General features: G+C 38.0%; 1 protein-coding gene across 1 annotated transcript in view; it reads left to right on the forward strand.

The window, feature by feature from the left end:
- Positions 1-2,639: 2,639 nt before the first annotated feature.
- Positions 2,640-19,368, forward strand: part of arrb2b (arrestin, beta 2b) — a 48,017-nt gene continuing 31,288 nt past the window's right edge. Inside the window, exon 1 of the mRNA XM_046850937.1 lies at positions 2,640-3,296. Within this exon, the coding sequence (XP_046706893.1) occupies positions 3,274-3,296 (23 nt within the window). The 5' untranslated portion in view covers positions 2,640-3,273. The remainder of the gene's footprint in view (positions 3,297-19,368) is intronic.

The raw sequence follows: 19,368 nt of genomic DNA on the forward strand, positions 1-19,368 counted from the left end.
TGATATTGATATTCGAACAATGAGAACTCTCATCAAAATATGTGTCACTATAAGTCAAGTAATAATGTTGGTGTAGTTGCTGTCTGGAGAAAAGTTCTTTATAATTAAAAAAGCAACTACACACCTTGTAAGGATTCAGGCAGATTGATTGCAACATTACTTAATTGCACACCAGCATGCAATCCACCATTGATAATTTCAGCATAATATCTCCCTGATTCCACATTAAACTAATTCGAGAGAATCCTCACAAAACAATCCAGGACATCCCACTGGATCCTTTTCTTGTTCCACAAAAACAGTATCCTAGTTTCATGACACTTTAACCTATTTTTTTGGTCTTTGCCTGCTTCTGTAGAAGACTGTTCACATTTTACACAAGGCCTGTGTCAGTGGTATTCAAACCATGTAATGGTCTTGCTGGGCTCTGGGGAAAGTTACAAAGCAAAGTTAAGCGTTTGAAGTAATTCATGCATTTTTATTAACCGATTAATTAATTACATTGAAAACATCCTCAAATAAATAAAACACACACACACACATATATATATATATATATATATATATATATATATATATATATATATATATATATATATATACATACACACAGTACAGACCAAAAGTTTGGACACACCTTCTCATTCAAAGAGTTTTCTTTATTTTCATGACTATGAAAATTGTAGATTCACACTTAAGGCATCAAAACTATGAATGAACACATGTGGAATTATATATGGAATTATATACATAACAAAAAAGTGTGAAACAACTGAAAAATGTCATATTCTAGGTTCTTCAAAGTAGCCACCTTTTGCTTTGATTACTGCTTTGCACACTCTTGGCATTCTCTTGATGAGCTTCAAGAGGTAGTCACCTGAAATGGTCTTCCAACAGTCTTGAAGGAGTTCCCCGAGAGATGCTTGGCATTTGTTGGCCCTTTTGCCTTCACTCTGCGGTCCAGCTCACCACTAAACCATCTCGATTGGGTTCAGGTCCGGTGACTGTGGAGGCCAGGTCATCTGGCGCAGCACCCCATCACTCTCCTTCTTGGTCAAATAGCCCTTGATGCCTTCAGTGTGACTCTACAGTTTTCATAGTCATGAAAATAAAGAAAACTCTTTGAATGAGAAGGTGTGTCCAAACTTTTGGTCTGTACTGTATATATATATATATATATATATATATATATATATATATATATATATATATGTGTGTGTGTGTGTGTGTGTGTGTGTGTGTGTGTGTTTTATTTATTTGAGGATGTTTTCAATGTAATTAATTAATCGGTTAATAAAAATGCATGAATTACTTCAAACGCTTAACTTTGCTTTATAACTTTCCCCAGAGCCCAGCAAGACTGTAAACCTAGAGATGGTTGTGCCTGAAAATCTCAGTAGATCAGCGGTTTCTGAAATACTCAGACCAGCCCGTCTGGCACCAACAACCATGCCACGTTCAAAGTCACTTAAATCACCTTTCTTCCCCATTCTGACGCTCGGTTTGAACTGCAGCAGATTGTCTTGACCATGTCTACATGCCTAAATGCATTAAGTTGCTGCCATGTGATTGGCTGATTAGAAATTTACGTTAACGAGCAGTTGGACAGGTGTACTTAATAAAGTGGCCTGTGAGTGTATATATATATATATATATATATATATATATATATATATATATACTGATATCATTATTAAGAACATCTATTTGCCTGTTCATTTACTGTCAATTGTTTACACAGAAAAGAAGAAAAATATCTAAAGGAAATGCCTATTTGCTGAGTGAGACTGAGGAGAATGTGCAAACTGGTTGATGCTGTCAGGAAGTCAGCATGATAATTCAACGATAACTACATTGAAAATAGAGGAATTCAGAATGCACAAGATGTCAGCAAATCTGCAGCTGCAATTGGCAGATGCTCACCAAGATCATCAAGACAGTTAAAGACTGGAAAAATACAGAATTGCCATTATTGAAGTGCTTTATTTTTGTTGTTAGTTTTGCACAATCATGTGTAACCTCTACAGTTTTACATGATTATCCCAGAAGATCAGCAATTTCTAAAATATTCAGAACCACCTTGATCAGGTCAAAGTCATTGAAATCACATATTTTCCCTACTCTCACGTTTGATGTGATCATTAACTGAAACTCTTGATCGGTATCTGCCTGATTTTATGCAATGCATTGCTTCCACATGGTTTGCTGATTCGATAATTGCATGAACGAGGAGCAGATGTTCTTCAGATCACATGCCTTTACACTAGGCCTTTCATTGAAAAAGGTTTACAGAGAATCTAGCCACACTGTTTCTACTCTTACTGTTTATGACCACATACACACATTTCTCCAAATTATACCCATCCTGATGGAGTATAACTATCCCTGACCCATGCATAAAAAAAGATTTTGCATGCCAATTAGTATACCATCAAAAGTTTTTTGGGTTTATTTGTTTAGTTTTTGTTAAAATTGCCTTCAGAATGAATGGAATTAGGAAAGGACTTGCAAATCTAATAGAAATGCATGGTCCATGTCCACTCACTAGATGGCAGAAGATAGCATTTTCTGGCAATAAGGCAAGTTTATGGGTCTATTACATAATCCTGGAAGAAATATGCGTAAAAAACAAAACACGTAAGGAAAACTTTACAGCGTGCAATAAGGATTTAATTTTTTTTATGGTATTTCCATATTCCCAGCATTAAATCAAAGCATCATTTACGTGCAAGGAAACCAAAAAATGCAAGGAAACAAATCTAGGGTGAGGGAGAAAGAGAACTGCTTTTCATTTCTAAAATCCAATCAGCCATTCCATTTATGTTGGAGCAAATCTAACTTCTTGCCCATAGTACAACAATTACTAGTTCCTTATCTGTACCCAGTGTGATCCTTTACAAAGCCACGCCCACTTCTTTAAAGGTGCTTTCTAATTGGTAATCCCACAGGGCGAGGGGACAGCGTGACCAGGCGTTGACGCACATCAGCGAGACGATCTTATTGGACGACAGAACTGTCAGTCAGGGGGAAGGAGGCCGGATGGGAGGCTGCTGTCAGAAGAGGCAGTCAAACAGAGGTTTCCGTGTCGGGGACTGCGGGAAACTACCCTGCGAGAAGAAAAGGAGCAGCAAGTCGCAGTGATCGGGGAGACAGCCCGGGCTGAAGTGTGGAGCGGAAGGCTTTACAGTCGAAGTGGCAATCCGTTTCTCTCTCTTCTTTTTAAAGACATCTTTTGTTTTTTTTTGTTGTTGTTGAAGAAACAGGCCTTTGGAGATGGGCGACAAGGCGGGGACCAGGTAAGAGTGTTTTATTTAGTTTTTTTAGTTTCAGGTTGAGTGCCGTCGATCAGAGATCAGAGATCAGGGATTAGGGTTAGAACAAGTTTAGTGTGTTTTTTCTTTTAAATGTCACGACTCTCGACCAGGGAGTGACAGAGAGGTGAAAGAGTGAAATGAAGGATTATGCAGCAGTCGCAGGAGAAGACGGACTCGGCGTGTGGTCGTGATCTCTGCACACCCCATCAAGCACTTCATCCTCACCTTCTAGTCTACTGACCTGTTCAGCTCGATCACTAGGGTGGGGTTAGAGACCACCGCGTTCACAACACCCACAAAAAAAAAGTGTGGGCTGATTTCCTGAATCCACCAAGCAATGATCATCTCAACAAGCAAAGAGCACCAAGTGCTCAGCCACAGCCTTTTATATACACGCTTTAATTAAGAATGCATTGTTGCATGGGATCGAGTTGTGCTTTGTTTAAACTGAGTCTAATGATAAAATCACACACACACACACACACACACACTTCAGTGCAATGTACGCAGTTTGCAAACAGGATCTCAGTGTCAGTGTTGATGATGTTTGTTTAGTTATGCATTTCCACGAAAGCTGTTGCAAAAATCCAACTAATCGGATGCTGCATGCAGCGTGAGAGTCATGTAGATCACTTCCGATCTCAGCTTTTAGAAGACGAAGAAAAAAAAACAAGGGGCCTTGGTGTGTTTCCTGTGTTTTAGAGAGAGAGAGAAAGATTGCGCGGGTTGCTTTAGTAAGCCTTTGGCTTTCCGACATGAATCTTTCTGTTTTTGTGTTTTTTTGTTCAATAATATTAAAGACCCCTGATGTGCTGCAGCAGCAGACTGACTCTAGAGGCAGTTGAGTCGTGGGCGAAGGTGTACGTGTACAGTTTGATGAGTAACTGAGCCACCTCTTTAGTTTGGACTCCTTCATCTCTCTATCTGAGCTCCTCTATTGTACAAGGCTCAGTCCAAAACCTGCTTACAATCACGGCTCACTAAACAGCTGCACTCCTTTACACCATGCATTATTCCAGTTTGGACACACTGTAGGGATGTCCTTCGTGTTTGGCTTTTCCTGCTCTTACCGCATAGGTATTCCTCTTTTCCTTTTTTTTTTTTTTTTTTGTGTGTATGTCGTGACGTCATTCCGATGTGTGACGCACTCAGACACGCCCCTCGCTCTGCACCCCGGGATGTGAAAACATAAAGCTGAACCCTATGCCTGTTCACCCCTCCCTCCCACACACACACACACACACACACACACACACACACACACACACACACACACACCCTTTTTCTTACTTTATTTATGTATTTATTTATTTAATGTTATTGACTAAGGAACTCTTCAATTTTTCTGTGAGGACATTTAATGTGTCCTGGGAGGCGATGAGGTTTTAGTGTTGGCAGACTGAGCATTGTCCTGGCCAGCTGTTATTTTTAATCAGGATGGGCTGGGAAAACTGTCACTGGGGAATAAGTGGTGTGCGGAATAAAACACGCCGGGGCTCGTTGTTCTGGGAAAAATAATCCGGAGCATAGTGGTGGTTTGGGCTGTTTCTGCGTCAGCTGGTTTACAATAATACAACTCTTTTTGTAATTTGTAAAAAAAAATTATTTCTTTATTTTGTACTCACATTTGCAACTTTGAAAAAGTAAATTAACCATGCACAGTTGCATATAGTATTGTAGAAACGTCTACGAGACAAGCTCAGGGCTTTTTATCGCTTACACTATTGCAACTAGTTGTTCCAGTCGTTCCATCACCAGCTTCTGTTTTTTTTTTTCTCTTGAAGTGCAAGACAAAAATGCAGCTTGTTATATCTTGTTAGACACTGTAAATCTACATTTGCCCTGTCCTAAACACTTTCCCATACAGTAAATTTACTCAATGTTTCAAATCACGGACACTGCAAACTCATTCCATATACATAAACATCTCCCTACAGAAAGCTTCACTGTTTCAACAAACTCTATTGTTTGCCATTACATAAAAACACATTGTTCTGAAATCTGTTGAAATATGTCTATTGACTTTGATTATGATTGCCGTTCACTAAGTCTACGTGAATGAGCTTTTACTATAGAAACGCTAATATTATGTATATTAATAAATAAGTGTCGTGAATTATAGCCAGACTTTAGTTAAGAGCCATGCACTTGTTTGTTCTTGTTTTTTTTCTTTTTTTTTTTAAATCTGTTTGATCTCGCTTGTTAAATACACACACACACACACACACACACACACACACACACACACACACACACATATACATACACACACACGTCTTAATAGCAGCGTCATACCAAAATTTTTTTTCAAAACATGGCTACAGAAGTGTTCAGGGGGTCGGGTTAATCACAGTGAAGATATCCGTATCAGGTGCTGGGTGTTATTTAAAGCTCTAATATCTGCATCGTCTTATAAAATAGAAAATAGAACACCCTTAGGTAAAACAACAATAAATAAAAGCACAAAGTTGGTACAAAAATAGATGCTTATTGGTTCTAATTGGCACTGGTTTTTTTTTTTCAGCCAGTCAGGGTTTTTAAAGAATGCACAGTTTCTTAGATTTTACTTTATATAAAGTGTACAATGATTGTTTTTGTTCACAATATTTAAATCACATGTTGGGTCACCCTCTATAAACAGCTTTGTGACATTCATTCAATAAACCTACAGTTCAGGTTGGATTATACAGAAATTGGCAGAAACTGTTACGGATTTACCAGAAGTTATAGTTTAGCCATATTTTTTATGGTTTCTGTAAAGAGATAAAGGCACACTTTGTTTTGCCTCCTGCCTACATTATGTATTTCGAGCTTGGAATTCAAATTCCTTGGTCTTGTGAGCCAGTAGAGACAACGAAAGCGAGGCTGTGGTATGTTTGGTTGTAAAAAATGTGAAGCTGGACATCATATGGGTCTGCCTTTTATTATGTAACAGACACATACTGTATGTAGCCTGGCTGTTTTTTTTTTTTAAATAAAAACATATGGCAACCAACATACGCTAGCATTTCTTTCATTTGCCATGTTGGCACGTCTGTAGTTAAACTAACGTGGCAAGCCTGCATGGGTGTTTGTACTGTACAATCATTTTTCCTTTGTGTGCAGGGGAGTTGTTTTTTATCACCAACCCCTACCAAAGCAACCAGTGCAGATCCAATTTTTTTAAAACTCGTATCAATTGACACATTCGCAGTGCAGGGCACCAGAGGTGGAAGTGTCATCACCTCATCTCATCTCATCACCTCATCAGATTACATTTACAGACATCAAAAATCCTGTACCCATGTCTAAACCTGTTCTCTAGCATTTAGCTCACCATAAAATATATGTTTTTAAACCATTTGCAGGACTATAGTGCTATGTCTTTGCAGCCCTGGTACTGTTTACTGTTGTTTTTATATACACACGCTCATAAGTATAACCGTTCTCCATTCCTCATGCTTAAAGGTTGTGGGCACTCTGTATTGTGGGTGTAGTGTGCATCTGGCTCGCTCACCACTGAAGGTTGGCTGGAGGCTACAGGAGATTCGGTTGGCTTGCTTCTCCAAACACACTAATCTGTCCACTTAACCCCGTTTTCCCCACAGCCAAATCCTTCGTTCAGCTCCCCAGTTCTCCCATCTTTGCCCCATCTGATTTGCCGCCTTTCTTATTTATTTAAAGTATTCTAAATACAACACGGTGCACAACCCGAAAAGCAAAACACTACACTCTAATTCTTTAGTGTAGAACTTTCTGTGCTCCTGGGATACATCAGTATGCCATTAAAGCAAAATGTGTAACTTAATCGATATGTTTACATGTCACACCTAGGTGCACAGTGACCTTTTGAAAGTTAAACTAGTTGTTTTATGCTCAGGCAGTGGAGGAGCGAATCTCTGCACATGTTTGTGTTTTCTGTCTTCTAACATGAATATTAGCCCTGGAAGGCCACGGGAATTAGTCGAGGTCTATCAGATGTTAGACTCAGCAGTGGTCTGAGATTCCTCATCCCTGCGTTACACTTTTTGTAATGTAAAAAAAATATTTAATACAGTTGTGATAAACAGTATAAATACACTATAAGAAAGGATAACCTGGTTAATGTAACTCTATTTAATATAATAAATATTTGGAGCATTTTCTTAATTACACAGGCTCACTGCAAATAAAATTGAAAAAATAATTAGACAATTTGGCAATTATTCCAATTTCCAAAAGAGTCTGTGCTCACTGTAATTTCTAGATTCCTGTTCTTGGGCTGACAACAGTGTGTTCTAGCATATTTACCTTAAGGCTTGAGGACTCAGCACATGCTGAGCTACTTTTCTGATCACCTCGGCTGTAAAGAGCGATTATTTGACTTCACCATAACCTTCATGTCAGGTCACACCAGTCTAGACATTCTAATCTGAAAGCTCTCATTCTGCACCCTGAATGCTTTTTCTTTTTTTCCCAGCAGCTTCGAAAACAGTTAAACCAGTCCACCATATACTATAGCTGCAACAACCACGCCATGGGAAAAGCAACCGAGATCACATTAATCCCATTCTAGTGTTCAATATAAACATTAACCAAAGTGCCCAACTGTATATGCATGTTTTATGCATTGTGCTGTTGCCACAAGATTGGCTGAAAATATTTCATTATGACGTGACTGTGCAAATCATGCAAGTGTATAGTGAGTTTATATAATAGTTATTAATTGCTTGTAGTTTATATTGTATAATTTTGAGGAAAAAAAAAACATTTCTCTAGCAGCATCTCAGAGATGACCAAACTGCCAGCTGGACAATCTATGTTCAGGATGTGCATAGTTAAAATGTGTTTTTTAGTTATGATATAAAGCAGATGTATCTGATGTATCTGATGTGTCTGATGTATGGAAATTTCCACTCTGTAAATGACTATTTTCTTACATCTTCATAGAGGTTTTTACAGATAATTATGATGCCATGAAAACCACAAGCTGAAAATGATTAGCCTCTTGCTTAGTTTAATCATGGAAATAGACTTGCTTGTGAACTTTTAATCAATCAGATGTCTGGTTTATTTATTTGTTGAAATATTTCAGTTTGTGGCTTTGAGGCTCTTAGGGATGCATAAGATTTGGTTGTTGGTTTTTATCCATCCTGACTCAGCACCTTGAACCAGTTGTTCTTGGTGTGGCTTCTATTTGGATGAAATGAAAATCCGTTGCCACAGCAGGCTTTTGCGGATACAATTGCTGACCTCTGCTCTAAAGGATGCAAAAAAACTCAGATCTGAATACGAAAAGGGAATGTCCACACTTTCTAGAGAGCATGTTAAAGTTACAGTGTATATAGAGTACAGCACGCTACTGTGTATAACCAGGAATCTGTTGTAGCAGGGGTTAATCAGTTACCTTAATGTCCAACTTATAAACACTAAATCTAAAAGCACATTCCCTCTGGTCTCATGTCTCTGACTGTTTATAATAATACAAGGTTGAAGGGTGAATGGTGTTCTTGGAATGAAAGAGATTAAATGATTTTAGCTTCGCTTGCACCACTGTAAATCACTAGGATAATCGAGAGATAAGGGATTAAAGTCGGAATTAATAAATTGAGTTTAGAGCTTCATGAATATAATGTAATATGTGGTTCTTGTGTTACAGTTGCCCTTTGACCGCTTGAACACTGCACGACTGACAAAATTCTCTTCTTTGTACAAATATTTTTTATTTGCTTCTCTTTGTTTCACTTTTTCTTTCTGGCTATGCTCTCCTCTGTCTCCAGCATAAACAGCCCTTTCTCTGTCTCTCTGTAAGTAGATGACCCTCCTGACCTCTGTGGCTTCATCACTCATCACCATAGTAACTGTCTTGTCCACTACCAGTAAAAGGCCGCATACTCATACTGTGCTGTGAAAAAAGTGTTTGCTCCCATCTGCTTTATAGCCAGTAGTACACAGTGAAAAGCTGAAGGAAAGGCTTTATGGCGAGTGTTTTAGTGCTAAACAAGTCATGCACGTGCTTCAGAGCATAAAAATCACCCATGCTTCCTTCGCAACAATATCATGAATGTATCGATGGCCACATGTGACTGTTCTTGTGCACACAGCATTTCCTGGGATGCTTAAGCCTTATGGACGCTTGAATCACTTTCATTTCATGTGCTGTGGTTATGGGAGCTTGTGTTTGATAATGGCACTAGGAAATGCAAATTTTTTTTCTTTTAATGAGTTTATGTCAGTGAGCTTTATATGTAGTGGATATATTATATTGTGTTCAAATGTTCCACCGATATTCTCCCTCACAGCAATTAATTGCATTTGATATGTGCTCAATCTTATACGAAGCTTGGGATTTTGCAGATTGATAATATAGATCAGTTTCTGACCAGTACGAGGTGTACACACTATGACCAAAAGAATGTGAATGCATGACCATTGCAGCCAGAAGAGCATTTTAAACCTCCCTTTCCAAACCTTCTTGGAAGACCCTTTAGATTTTGGGAATTTGTCTGTGTGGATTTGTTGATTCCACCACATTAGTGAGGTCAGGCACCAACGTTGGACAGAACGGCCTGGTGGTGTTCCAATTTATCCCACAGGTTTTCAATGAGGTTGAGGTCAGGGCTCTTGAATGCATTTAAACTAATCTTGGCATGTCTTCATAGTGCACACTTTATGCACAGGTGCATTTCGACGATGGAACAGGTTTGCTCTAGCCCCCTTCGTTTTTGCAAAAGGAGATACACTATAGACTTGGTTGAGTCATGTTCCTCCAACTTTGTGACAATATTTTGGAGAAGTCCCACATGTGGGGGGTCATACTCAAGCATCCTAATACTTTAAGGGAAATGGTGTTTTTATTGATAAACACTTGCCCATGCACATCTGTACACCGCATTTAAGTGTAATGTCAATTATGTTCAGAGTCCAGTGTTGTGTAGCAATTTGTCAGTATAAAAGTCTGCTATTGACTTTTGTGATTCTCGTCTGTATAACAAAAGCAAACGTATTGCCAAATGTATTACACTGCATATGTAAGTAAAGTTTTTTTTGAGCTTCATTGTCTAGAACAATAAACCGCAAGCTTCAGATTATGCTCACATTTTGTCACAAGAGCCCTGACTTTCGCAACTCCTGGATTTTGCAGAAATATTTCAGTGTGAGCTAAGATCAAAATTTTTTTTTGCTTCTGTATTGATTTGGGTCAACACTGCATTTTTGCACAATACCAATAACTCGGCAGCTGTTGAGTCATAAATATTGTCCGTTTGTCTATTTTTTTTTTTTTTTTTTTTTTTTTTATAAATATAACAGCCAGACTGTAAAAAGATTGGACAGTCATTTTCCACACCCCACACGACAGGAAGTTCTGAGAGGATAATGAAAAAAAAAAATCAGGACACATGTCAGGAGACTCGACCTCTAGTGTGGTCCAGATATAACGCTGTTACCTTAGCTAGTCGAGCATGCACAGTGTTAGAATGGCCTGGAATAAGGTTTGTAGCACTGGTGTTGATGCAGTTGTGTGAATGCAGATAACGCAAGGAAAATTTGTGTGAGCACGAAAGCTGTATGTATGAATGTATGAGTTAGATATGTGGAAACGGTTTACAGTGGTTTAAAAAAATCAGGCAACATCACCATGTTTTAATGCGTGAAGATTTATATAGTGTATTTTGCTCAGCTTAGAAATAGTGTGCAGTGTGTAGGCTGTGGATGCGAGTGTGTTGCACTAATGTTATACTCAAACCCAGAACTTTGTCCCAAAGTATTGGGACACCCAACATTCTAGCCATGTTTTTTGTTGGGTTTTTTTTTTTTTAACCACAAAGTTGGAGGCAAACATTTGTCTCTGGATCTGGTAGTATTTAATTTTCCCTTTATTTGAACTAGGTGACCCAAACCTGTTCCAGCATGACAATGCCCCTGTGTACAAAGCAAACTCCATAAAGATATGGTTTACATGGGTTAGAGTGGAAGATCTTGATCTTAGTATCTGACCTAATAAACACCTTTTGAGATGAATTGGAATGCTGACTGCACTCCAGGCCTCCTCACCTTACATCATTACCTGACTTTACTAATGCCCCTGTGAGTGAATGAGCACAAATCTTCAAAAGCACACTCCAAAATCTAGTGGCACGTCTTCCCAGAAGAGTGGTTATTATAAGAGCAAATGAGGACAATTGAACAATACCTTGAACAATGTAATTGTTCTGCTTCCCCCAAGTCTCCACTATAAATCTCCCTGAAAACTATATTTAACTGCAAAAAAAATCATTAAAAAGGATTAATGACACCATTAAAAGTATTTAGGGAAAAAAAAAGCACACAGAACAAAGCAATTTGTAAGCAACATAGTTCACTAACTAGCTTCATAATATCACTTGTTTCTTTCTGTTTTACGTGCGTCTTCTGATCATCTGATGAGGCAGTGATGCGTAAATGAGTTCCTGGTGCAATTATTTACGAAGAAAATGGACTAAAAAGTCCCCTAGGTTTTTTTTTAAGATTATTAGGACTTTAGGGTATTGAGCCATCAATCTTTGTCTGATCTTTCTTGATGGTTTTCTTTATACTTTTTCTGGCCACATCTTGATTCAGAATCTTGATTACAGAATTGCACTAGCATTCTCCAAAGATAGAGAAGGTTTGGTCTTTCAGTGACTCACTTGATTGCAAAAAGGTCATGTCTTTTACAGGGTTGGAGTGTTTAGTCTAAAGCTTGTCGCCACGAGTAAACAAGTCTATTTTGCATGTTTTGAGTCCGAGACTGGGTACTCAGATTTTCCTGGTGCTCATTGGCAATTTAAGTCACTTGGCACTTTTCTGTGGAAGTAGGTGGTTCTGGGGGCATAATTAGTGCTTATAGAGTTCCATTGAAAGCCAAAAGTCTGCCTTGCAATGCAATTAATCATTCATTTTACACAATGAAATCCACTAGTTGTTGTGATCCGGGTTTATATTCTGATATAAACCCGCAGACTGCCGAAGTGTTCAAGGGTTCATTTAGCAGCCTCGTTTTTTGCTGAATTACATAACTCATTATTTGTGATTGGCCTGGCCAATTTCGAGTCTTGCTGCATCGGTGAAGGTGTGTGTATGTGTGTGTGTGTGTGTGTGAGCGCGCACTTACGACATAAACATCTGGTTTTATGAATCTGTAATGTTACGACAGAGGTTGGTGCATCTTTAAGATCTATTTGTATACATCAGTGGACACTTGCCTTGTGTAGCTCTTTTTGTAGAACTCAAATGACTTCCTATTTACTCTTTAGTGTCTAGAGATGTTTTGATAGTGGCACGAGCCGATAATAGAAAATAGTGTCTACGTCTGGAAGGTTACTTCTCACATTATGGAAAGCAGAAGCCCAAAAGAATGACTCTTTTAGAAATATTTGCCCACAATGGGAAGCAGCAATGGAAAAACCCATTTATCAGCACAGCACATCACTGACGTAAAAGATTTGTTGCTAAGGAGAAAAGGTTTTTAAGTTGCAGCAAGTCAGATAAAAGCACAGATGAAAGGGCTGACGTTTTTACAGGTAGTTTGCAGTTTTTAGCTTTCATGCCTGAACACTGGTGCTTTTATTCAAATGTGAGAAAATTAAGTGTTTGGTTAGATTTTTGCACAGAGCAGCATTAGGTCATGGGGTGAAAGTGGACTTCTGGGAGATGATCACACACTGGTGATGTATGTAAGGTACATGTGCTTGGAGGAAGAACAGTTCTGTTGCTAGGGGCAACGCAGGATTTTGTATGCGTTTTTGTGTATAATGGTGATAAGTGATAAAACCCAGAGATGTGTAATGAGACAGAAACTAGAGATAGAAATGTGATTTGTGTGTTTAGACTACAGCAACAGTGTAACAATTGATATGTGCGTTCCGATTTTCTTAACTTTATGCACTTGGGATTCAAACGATTGGCTTAATGATTTTGACCAATCATATGCAACACATTCCACAAAATTTTTTCAGTTTTCTCTGGGTCAGCTTTAGGTTCTTCCTGTTTTTACTTCCTGTGTACAACTTAACAAAAAAAATGAAATGAACCTATAACGTGTTTTATCTTATCCTGTCATACATACAGTATATGACCTCTCATTGAATGTGTGCAGAGACGTTATGAAGAAAAATAGGGCTGTCGAGTAAAGACCATTGGGTTATCTGGAGAGTGTTTGTAGTAGTAGTTTGTAGGATTTTTAGTCCCGCCTCAAACCGTTCCCAACTGATTCTGTATTAAAAAAATGTATAATGTAAATGTATTATTTTCAATGTACTGACTGCTACTTCCCGCTACTCTGCTTTTTTTAAAATTTGGTTTCTCTTGCTTCCCTTTTGAATATGAATATAAAAGAAACGGAATATAAACAAACGTTTTGTTTTATTTTTTTGTATGACTTTTTGTGTAAATGATGAACATGGACATGAACAAGGAAATTTACAGCAACTGAAATGTTATAAAAAATAGTCAAAGGTTTTGTTGTGTTGTATGTTCCCTTATTTAATAATAAATAATATCTGTAGCACTTAAAGATTCTCCTCTGTCTTGCGCTTCAGACATTTTGTCTCTTTGTGCTCTAGTAGTTACCGCGCATGAACCACACGAGAGTTAGAGTTCGACCCTGTGCCTATAAATCGTTTTATTGTATTTTAGTTAACATTGTTGCTTTCGTGCAGAAGATACAGAACAGTTTATTTGTTTTCAGTAATTTATAAAAAAAATATATATTTTCAAGACCATTTTGCGGGAGTCAACCCTCAACGCGCACACAGGAGTACTTTTCCACCCGCACCCACATTCACCCACCAAATCCTGTCCCGAGCAGCACTTGTTTGTAGCTAGGACCGGTTACTTCGTTTTGCTAACATCTAAACAGCAAATTTTTCACAATTTTTTCACGTTTTTTAATGAATAAAATTCCATTTAATGCCAAAGAAAGTGTGTACTGTGGTAAATCATGTGCTGTAGGCTACAATTTGGCCTTTACTCTATTTCATCAGAGCTGGATGTGTTGTACACAGACCAGCGCAACAACAGCAGCGCTCTCTCCACACCCACAAGAGACAAGCAATACAAGGCGACTTGTTGCTTGCTAGCATGTATGTAGGAGCAAGTAGATCATACACTGTAACAGGACAGAATCTCTCTGGGATGTAACGGTACACAAAATTTACGGTTTAATATGTACCTCGGTTTTTAAGTCACGGTTCAGTTTAATTCTGGTACAGTTAGGGGAAAGAAACGCAAAACATAAAATTGCTTGTTGTTATTAATTAACACAGTTTATTATTATAAAATTTTTAAAGAAAATTTGAACAGTTATACATTTTTTTAAATAAAATGCATGCTTGGTTAAATAATATATAAAATAATAATTGATATTTTATACAAATAAAATTGAATAAATCTATTGAATGCAATACACTTTATTATATTGATTAAATTGAGTAATCAATTAAATTGGAACAAATTAAATTGATTACATAAAATTAAATAAATTAAATAATAAATAATTAAAGAATATGTTTAATATTAATTTGTTAGACCCCATTTGTGTAATACAGATCTGTATGTAAGTGTGTGTGTGTGTGTGTGTGTGTGTGTGTGTGTGTGTGTGTGTGTGTGTGTGTGTGTGTGTGTTTAGATTTAATATTACATTTTTTAAAGATATTATCTAATTACCGTAGTTTCCAGACTATTAAGCGCACCCAAATATAAGCCACACCCACTGAATTTGACAAAGATTTTTATTTTGAACATAAATAAGCCGCACCTGTCTATAAGCTGCAGGTACCTACATTAAAACTAATGAACTTTACACAGGCTTTAACGAACGACAGTGACTGTTACACGGCTTGTATCTAAACAGTAGCCTACCAAGAAAGTCATTGTTCATTGTATTCCTTCTTCCTTCCACAACAATTTCTCTCGGGATTTTTTTCTTTTGGCATCGTCCTGCGTTTAAAAATCACCATCGATGAATCTTTTCTCCCGATGGCGTGCAGCTCAGAACACAGGTGAAGTGCGTTTTTTTTATTTTATTTTTTTTATGCCCGGTTGTTTTCAGCGTGACGAATGATTCGCATTTCCTGTTGACCGTCCGAGTGAGAGGCAGGTCAAACGTCAGAGGAACCTCATTCATATTTATGATGTGGTGCGGCCCGATTCAGTGGGAGCGTGTCTGATTTAATATAAAGAGTTTCATTGGTTCACCCGTTTGGCAATTTCATTGGTCTAATGTTATGGGGCTCAGTTTTTTGGCTTTAATGTTTGTAAAACCGGGAAAAACCCAGGTAAATTGATAAACTAGCCGCTTCGTTGTTTAAGCCGCGGGGTTCAAAGCATGTGAAAAAGTAGCGGCTTATAGTCCGGAAAATACGGTAACTGTTCTACTTATTTTAGCATATTTTAACAAATGTATTGATTTCTTTCATCATTTATTAATTCACTCTCTCTCTATGCAGAATTATCAGGTTTTTCTCCTTTTAAGAGAAATTCTTGAAGCGGGACATAATACGCTTAAGAATCCATAGTGCTAGCGTGAGCCGCTTGCTTTTTCATGCATGTGCAAAACAAATCTTATTTCCAGTACAGAGTGAGTAGCCACAGTGACACAGCGGTAACTCTCTAGTTTCTTTTTTATTTTTATTTTTAAACCCCCTGGCATTGTTGTGTATGTTTTCAAGTTAATAATAAAAAAAAAAAGTGCTCAAAGTGCAAGGCGTAGACTAAACAAACTTGCGGTCTGCCACTTAATACGTTCCAAAGGGAACTCAAGGTTTGAACTACGTTCCACATGTAAAAAGGATTGCATTTGGTACTGAAAATTTTCAGTACGGATGCTTGTACCGTTACACCCCTGCACTGTGAACTACTAACACTAGATTTTTTTGAAAACACATCTGATTCCTCTGAAACCTACCAAAGCCACAACCTATAATTAGTAGTTCCGAATCTTAATCAGAGATATTATCTTAGAAGCTTGAGAGAATGTGAGCAGGCCTGATCTGATTGAGACCAGTTACAAACTTGATTGAAACAGTAAGTTTGAGCAAATGTAGAATGTTAAAATCTGATTTATTTGTCATGTCTACTTTCAGGTAAAATCCAAACTGATAGAGATATTTCGAGCACTAAACAGATACAGATACTGATAATAGCATTGTGTCACATTTGTTTTATTGGAAATGTTTTACAGAGGAAATACATAGAATTATTTTATCTTTTCAAAGCCCAGTGATGGTTCTGAGTGTATTGGACACAGATATAATTCCCAGCTTTTTCCTCCTGACCTACCTTTATGCTAATTTTCAACTGTTGTTGTTCTTGCAAATTTCTGACGTCAAGCAGCGTCACGCACAGAATGACAAAGTAAACACACGGCATCTGATTTTAATCGGATTTGAAGCCACACAAGGTGTTGATTGCAGATTTCGGGGGGACAGGGATTTCATGTTCTTCCCGTTCTTCCAGTTCTAACTGTAGAAAATCCTGTCTTTTCAAATGAGTTATCTCCAAAAAATGTGATTTGAGACCAGCCCGAAAGCCTTTTTTCTTTCTGAAGAACTCCACAAATTTGAATTTTCTCATCTGTCTTCCTTATTGGAGCTAGGGGGAAACTTTTTTGTTTGCCTTGTGGCTTGCTGAAATTTGCATGCAGTGTGACTGTACATCTCTATTAGATGCTTTTATAGTCTCATTTGACTGAATGTAGTTCTACAGGATCCAGTGGTTATGGAAAGAGTTTTTTTCTCTCTCTTGCTTTCTCTTGTAGTTCCGCTTATACTACATGCCTATACAGACATAAACACGATATCCTGTTAATTATCCTGTTAATATATCTTCTGGGAAGATGTTCCACTAGGTTTTAGAGTGTGGTCAGGTACTGATATTGGTTAAGGCCAGGGGTACAGTCAGCATTCCATTTCATCCCAAAGGTGTTTATTAGGATTGAGGTAAGAGCTTTACAGAAAGCCACTTAAGATCAACCCATGTGAAACATTTCTTCTTTAAGTTCATTTTGTACCCCGGGGCATTGCCATGCTGGAACAGATTTGGGTCTCCAAGTTCAAGTGAAGGGAAATTATAATGCTACAGCCTCAAATGTGTGCCTCCAACTTTGTGGTAACAGTTTGGATAAGAACCAAATTTGGCTGGAAAAAGTCAGGTGTCCTAATACATTTGTCCATTTATTGCATGTCCTCCTTGTGCTCATATAGGTTTCCTACAGGTCCTTCAGCTTCTTCCTCCTAACCCCCTTAAAAACATGATGGTGGGCAGATTGTTGAGTGAATGTGAATGTGAATAGTGTTCCATTCAAGTTGTATTCCATTCTTATACCTAGTGTACTTAGAATAAACTCTGATCCACTGTGACCCTGACCAGGACAAGCACTTACTGAAGATGAACTAATTGTATGTCGTATCACATTAAGTCACTGTTCATGTGCAAATTTGTACAGAAATCTTACTCTTCCATCAAAAAACGATTCTTGCAGCCTGCCAAAAACCGACAGTGTGGGGTCAAGAGGACATTTGTTTTTGTTGCATCAAAGGACTATGGAAGTTTGGTTTAAAAAGAGGTGCTTCATGTGTAGCAAATTGGATGTTCTTCTACAGGACTGAATGTAGTGTTGAACGTTCCATTGTAAATTCTTGGAGTGTTTCAGCCTATATTTTCCTGAGGAGGATTTCCACTCGATTCGGAAGAGCCACAATAGAGCAAGATTTTGGTGGAACCAAAACAGTATTAGATTTTTGGAACAGCCAATATGGCCTGGTGTGAATTTCATGTTCAAGGTGTTATATGGGGTTGAAGACAGGGCTCTGTGCAGACCATTCCTTTTTCCAAACCAGCCTTGGCGATCCATGTCTTCATGGACCCTGCTTTGTGCACAGGAAAATTGTCCTTCTGAAACATGTTTAGCCCTCTTACTGTAGTTCCATTAGCGCACAGTGACATTCTAGACAATTTTATACACATTTGTGGGCACACTTTGTAGTGTATATCAACATCAGAGCAAGGATTTGATAAAAAGTTTAATTCAGGGCATAACCCAAAGCAACCTTCTTAGGACGTGAAAGCATCTGATGAGTCGAATTAGAGAAAGAGGAGCATAAAGTAGCTTAAAGCTGGAAAGCTTTGATTCCAAAGTGCTGAGTGTTTAAATGAATGAGCATATGGGTGTGGACAGCTGAAGGTGTGCTGCTTAGTGATTCAAATGTATCATACAACTGGATTATACAAGTTTAAAAAAGTGTTTAAGTAAGGTGTTAATGTACAATGAGCTGTCAGGATTGGATTATGTCATGGTTATTTTGTTAATTGATTATTTTTCTTTCTTTTGATTAATCGGATTTAAATTATTAAATAATTAGATGTTTTATTATAACTATAAAACCCTAATTCAGGGTATTTATGTATAAAAGTGTACTTAAAAAATGCAAAAGCCACATATTGAGTTTCTTCTTTTCTTCTTCTTCTTCTTTTTTTTTTCGGCTGGTCCCATTAGGGGTCGCCACAGTGGATCATTTGTCTCCATACCGCCCTGTCCTCTACATCTGCCTTTTTCAAACCAACTACCTGCATGTCTTTCCTCACCCATGAACCTCCTCTTTTCCGCTTTCCTGGTCACTTCATAATCAGCAGTTTCCTACCAATATACCCCATGTCCCTCCTCTGCACAAACCAACTCAATCGGGCCTTTCTTATCATGTCTCTAAAACGTCCTCCATGCGTGGTCCCTCTAATAAACTCGCTTTTAATTTTTACCATCCTCATTACTCCCAATGAAAATCAGTTAATTAGTTAATTAGTCAATCCCACTGTCTCTAAAACATTAAACATAGCAGGTCTCACCACAGTCCTATACACATATATCCTACCCATCACCTCCTCATCACTTTTGTTCCCTTTACCTACATGCCCATTAAAGTCTGCCCCAATCACCAATCGTTCATTGCTAGGTACACCATCTACCACTTCATCTAACTCACTCCGGAATTTTTCCTTCTCCTTCATCTCACAGCCGACTTGTGGAGCATAAGCACTGATGACATTAATCATCACCCCTTCAACTTCCAGCTTCACGTGC

The sequence above is a fragment of the Silurus meridionalis genome, chromosome 6, assembly GCF_014805685.1.
Source record: "Silurus meridionalis isolate SWU-2019-XX chromosome 6, ASM1480568v1, whole genome shotgun sequence".
Taxonomy (NCBI): Eukaryota; Metazoa; Chordata; class Actinopteri; order Siluriformes; family Siluridae; genus Silurus; species Silurus meridionalis.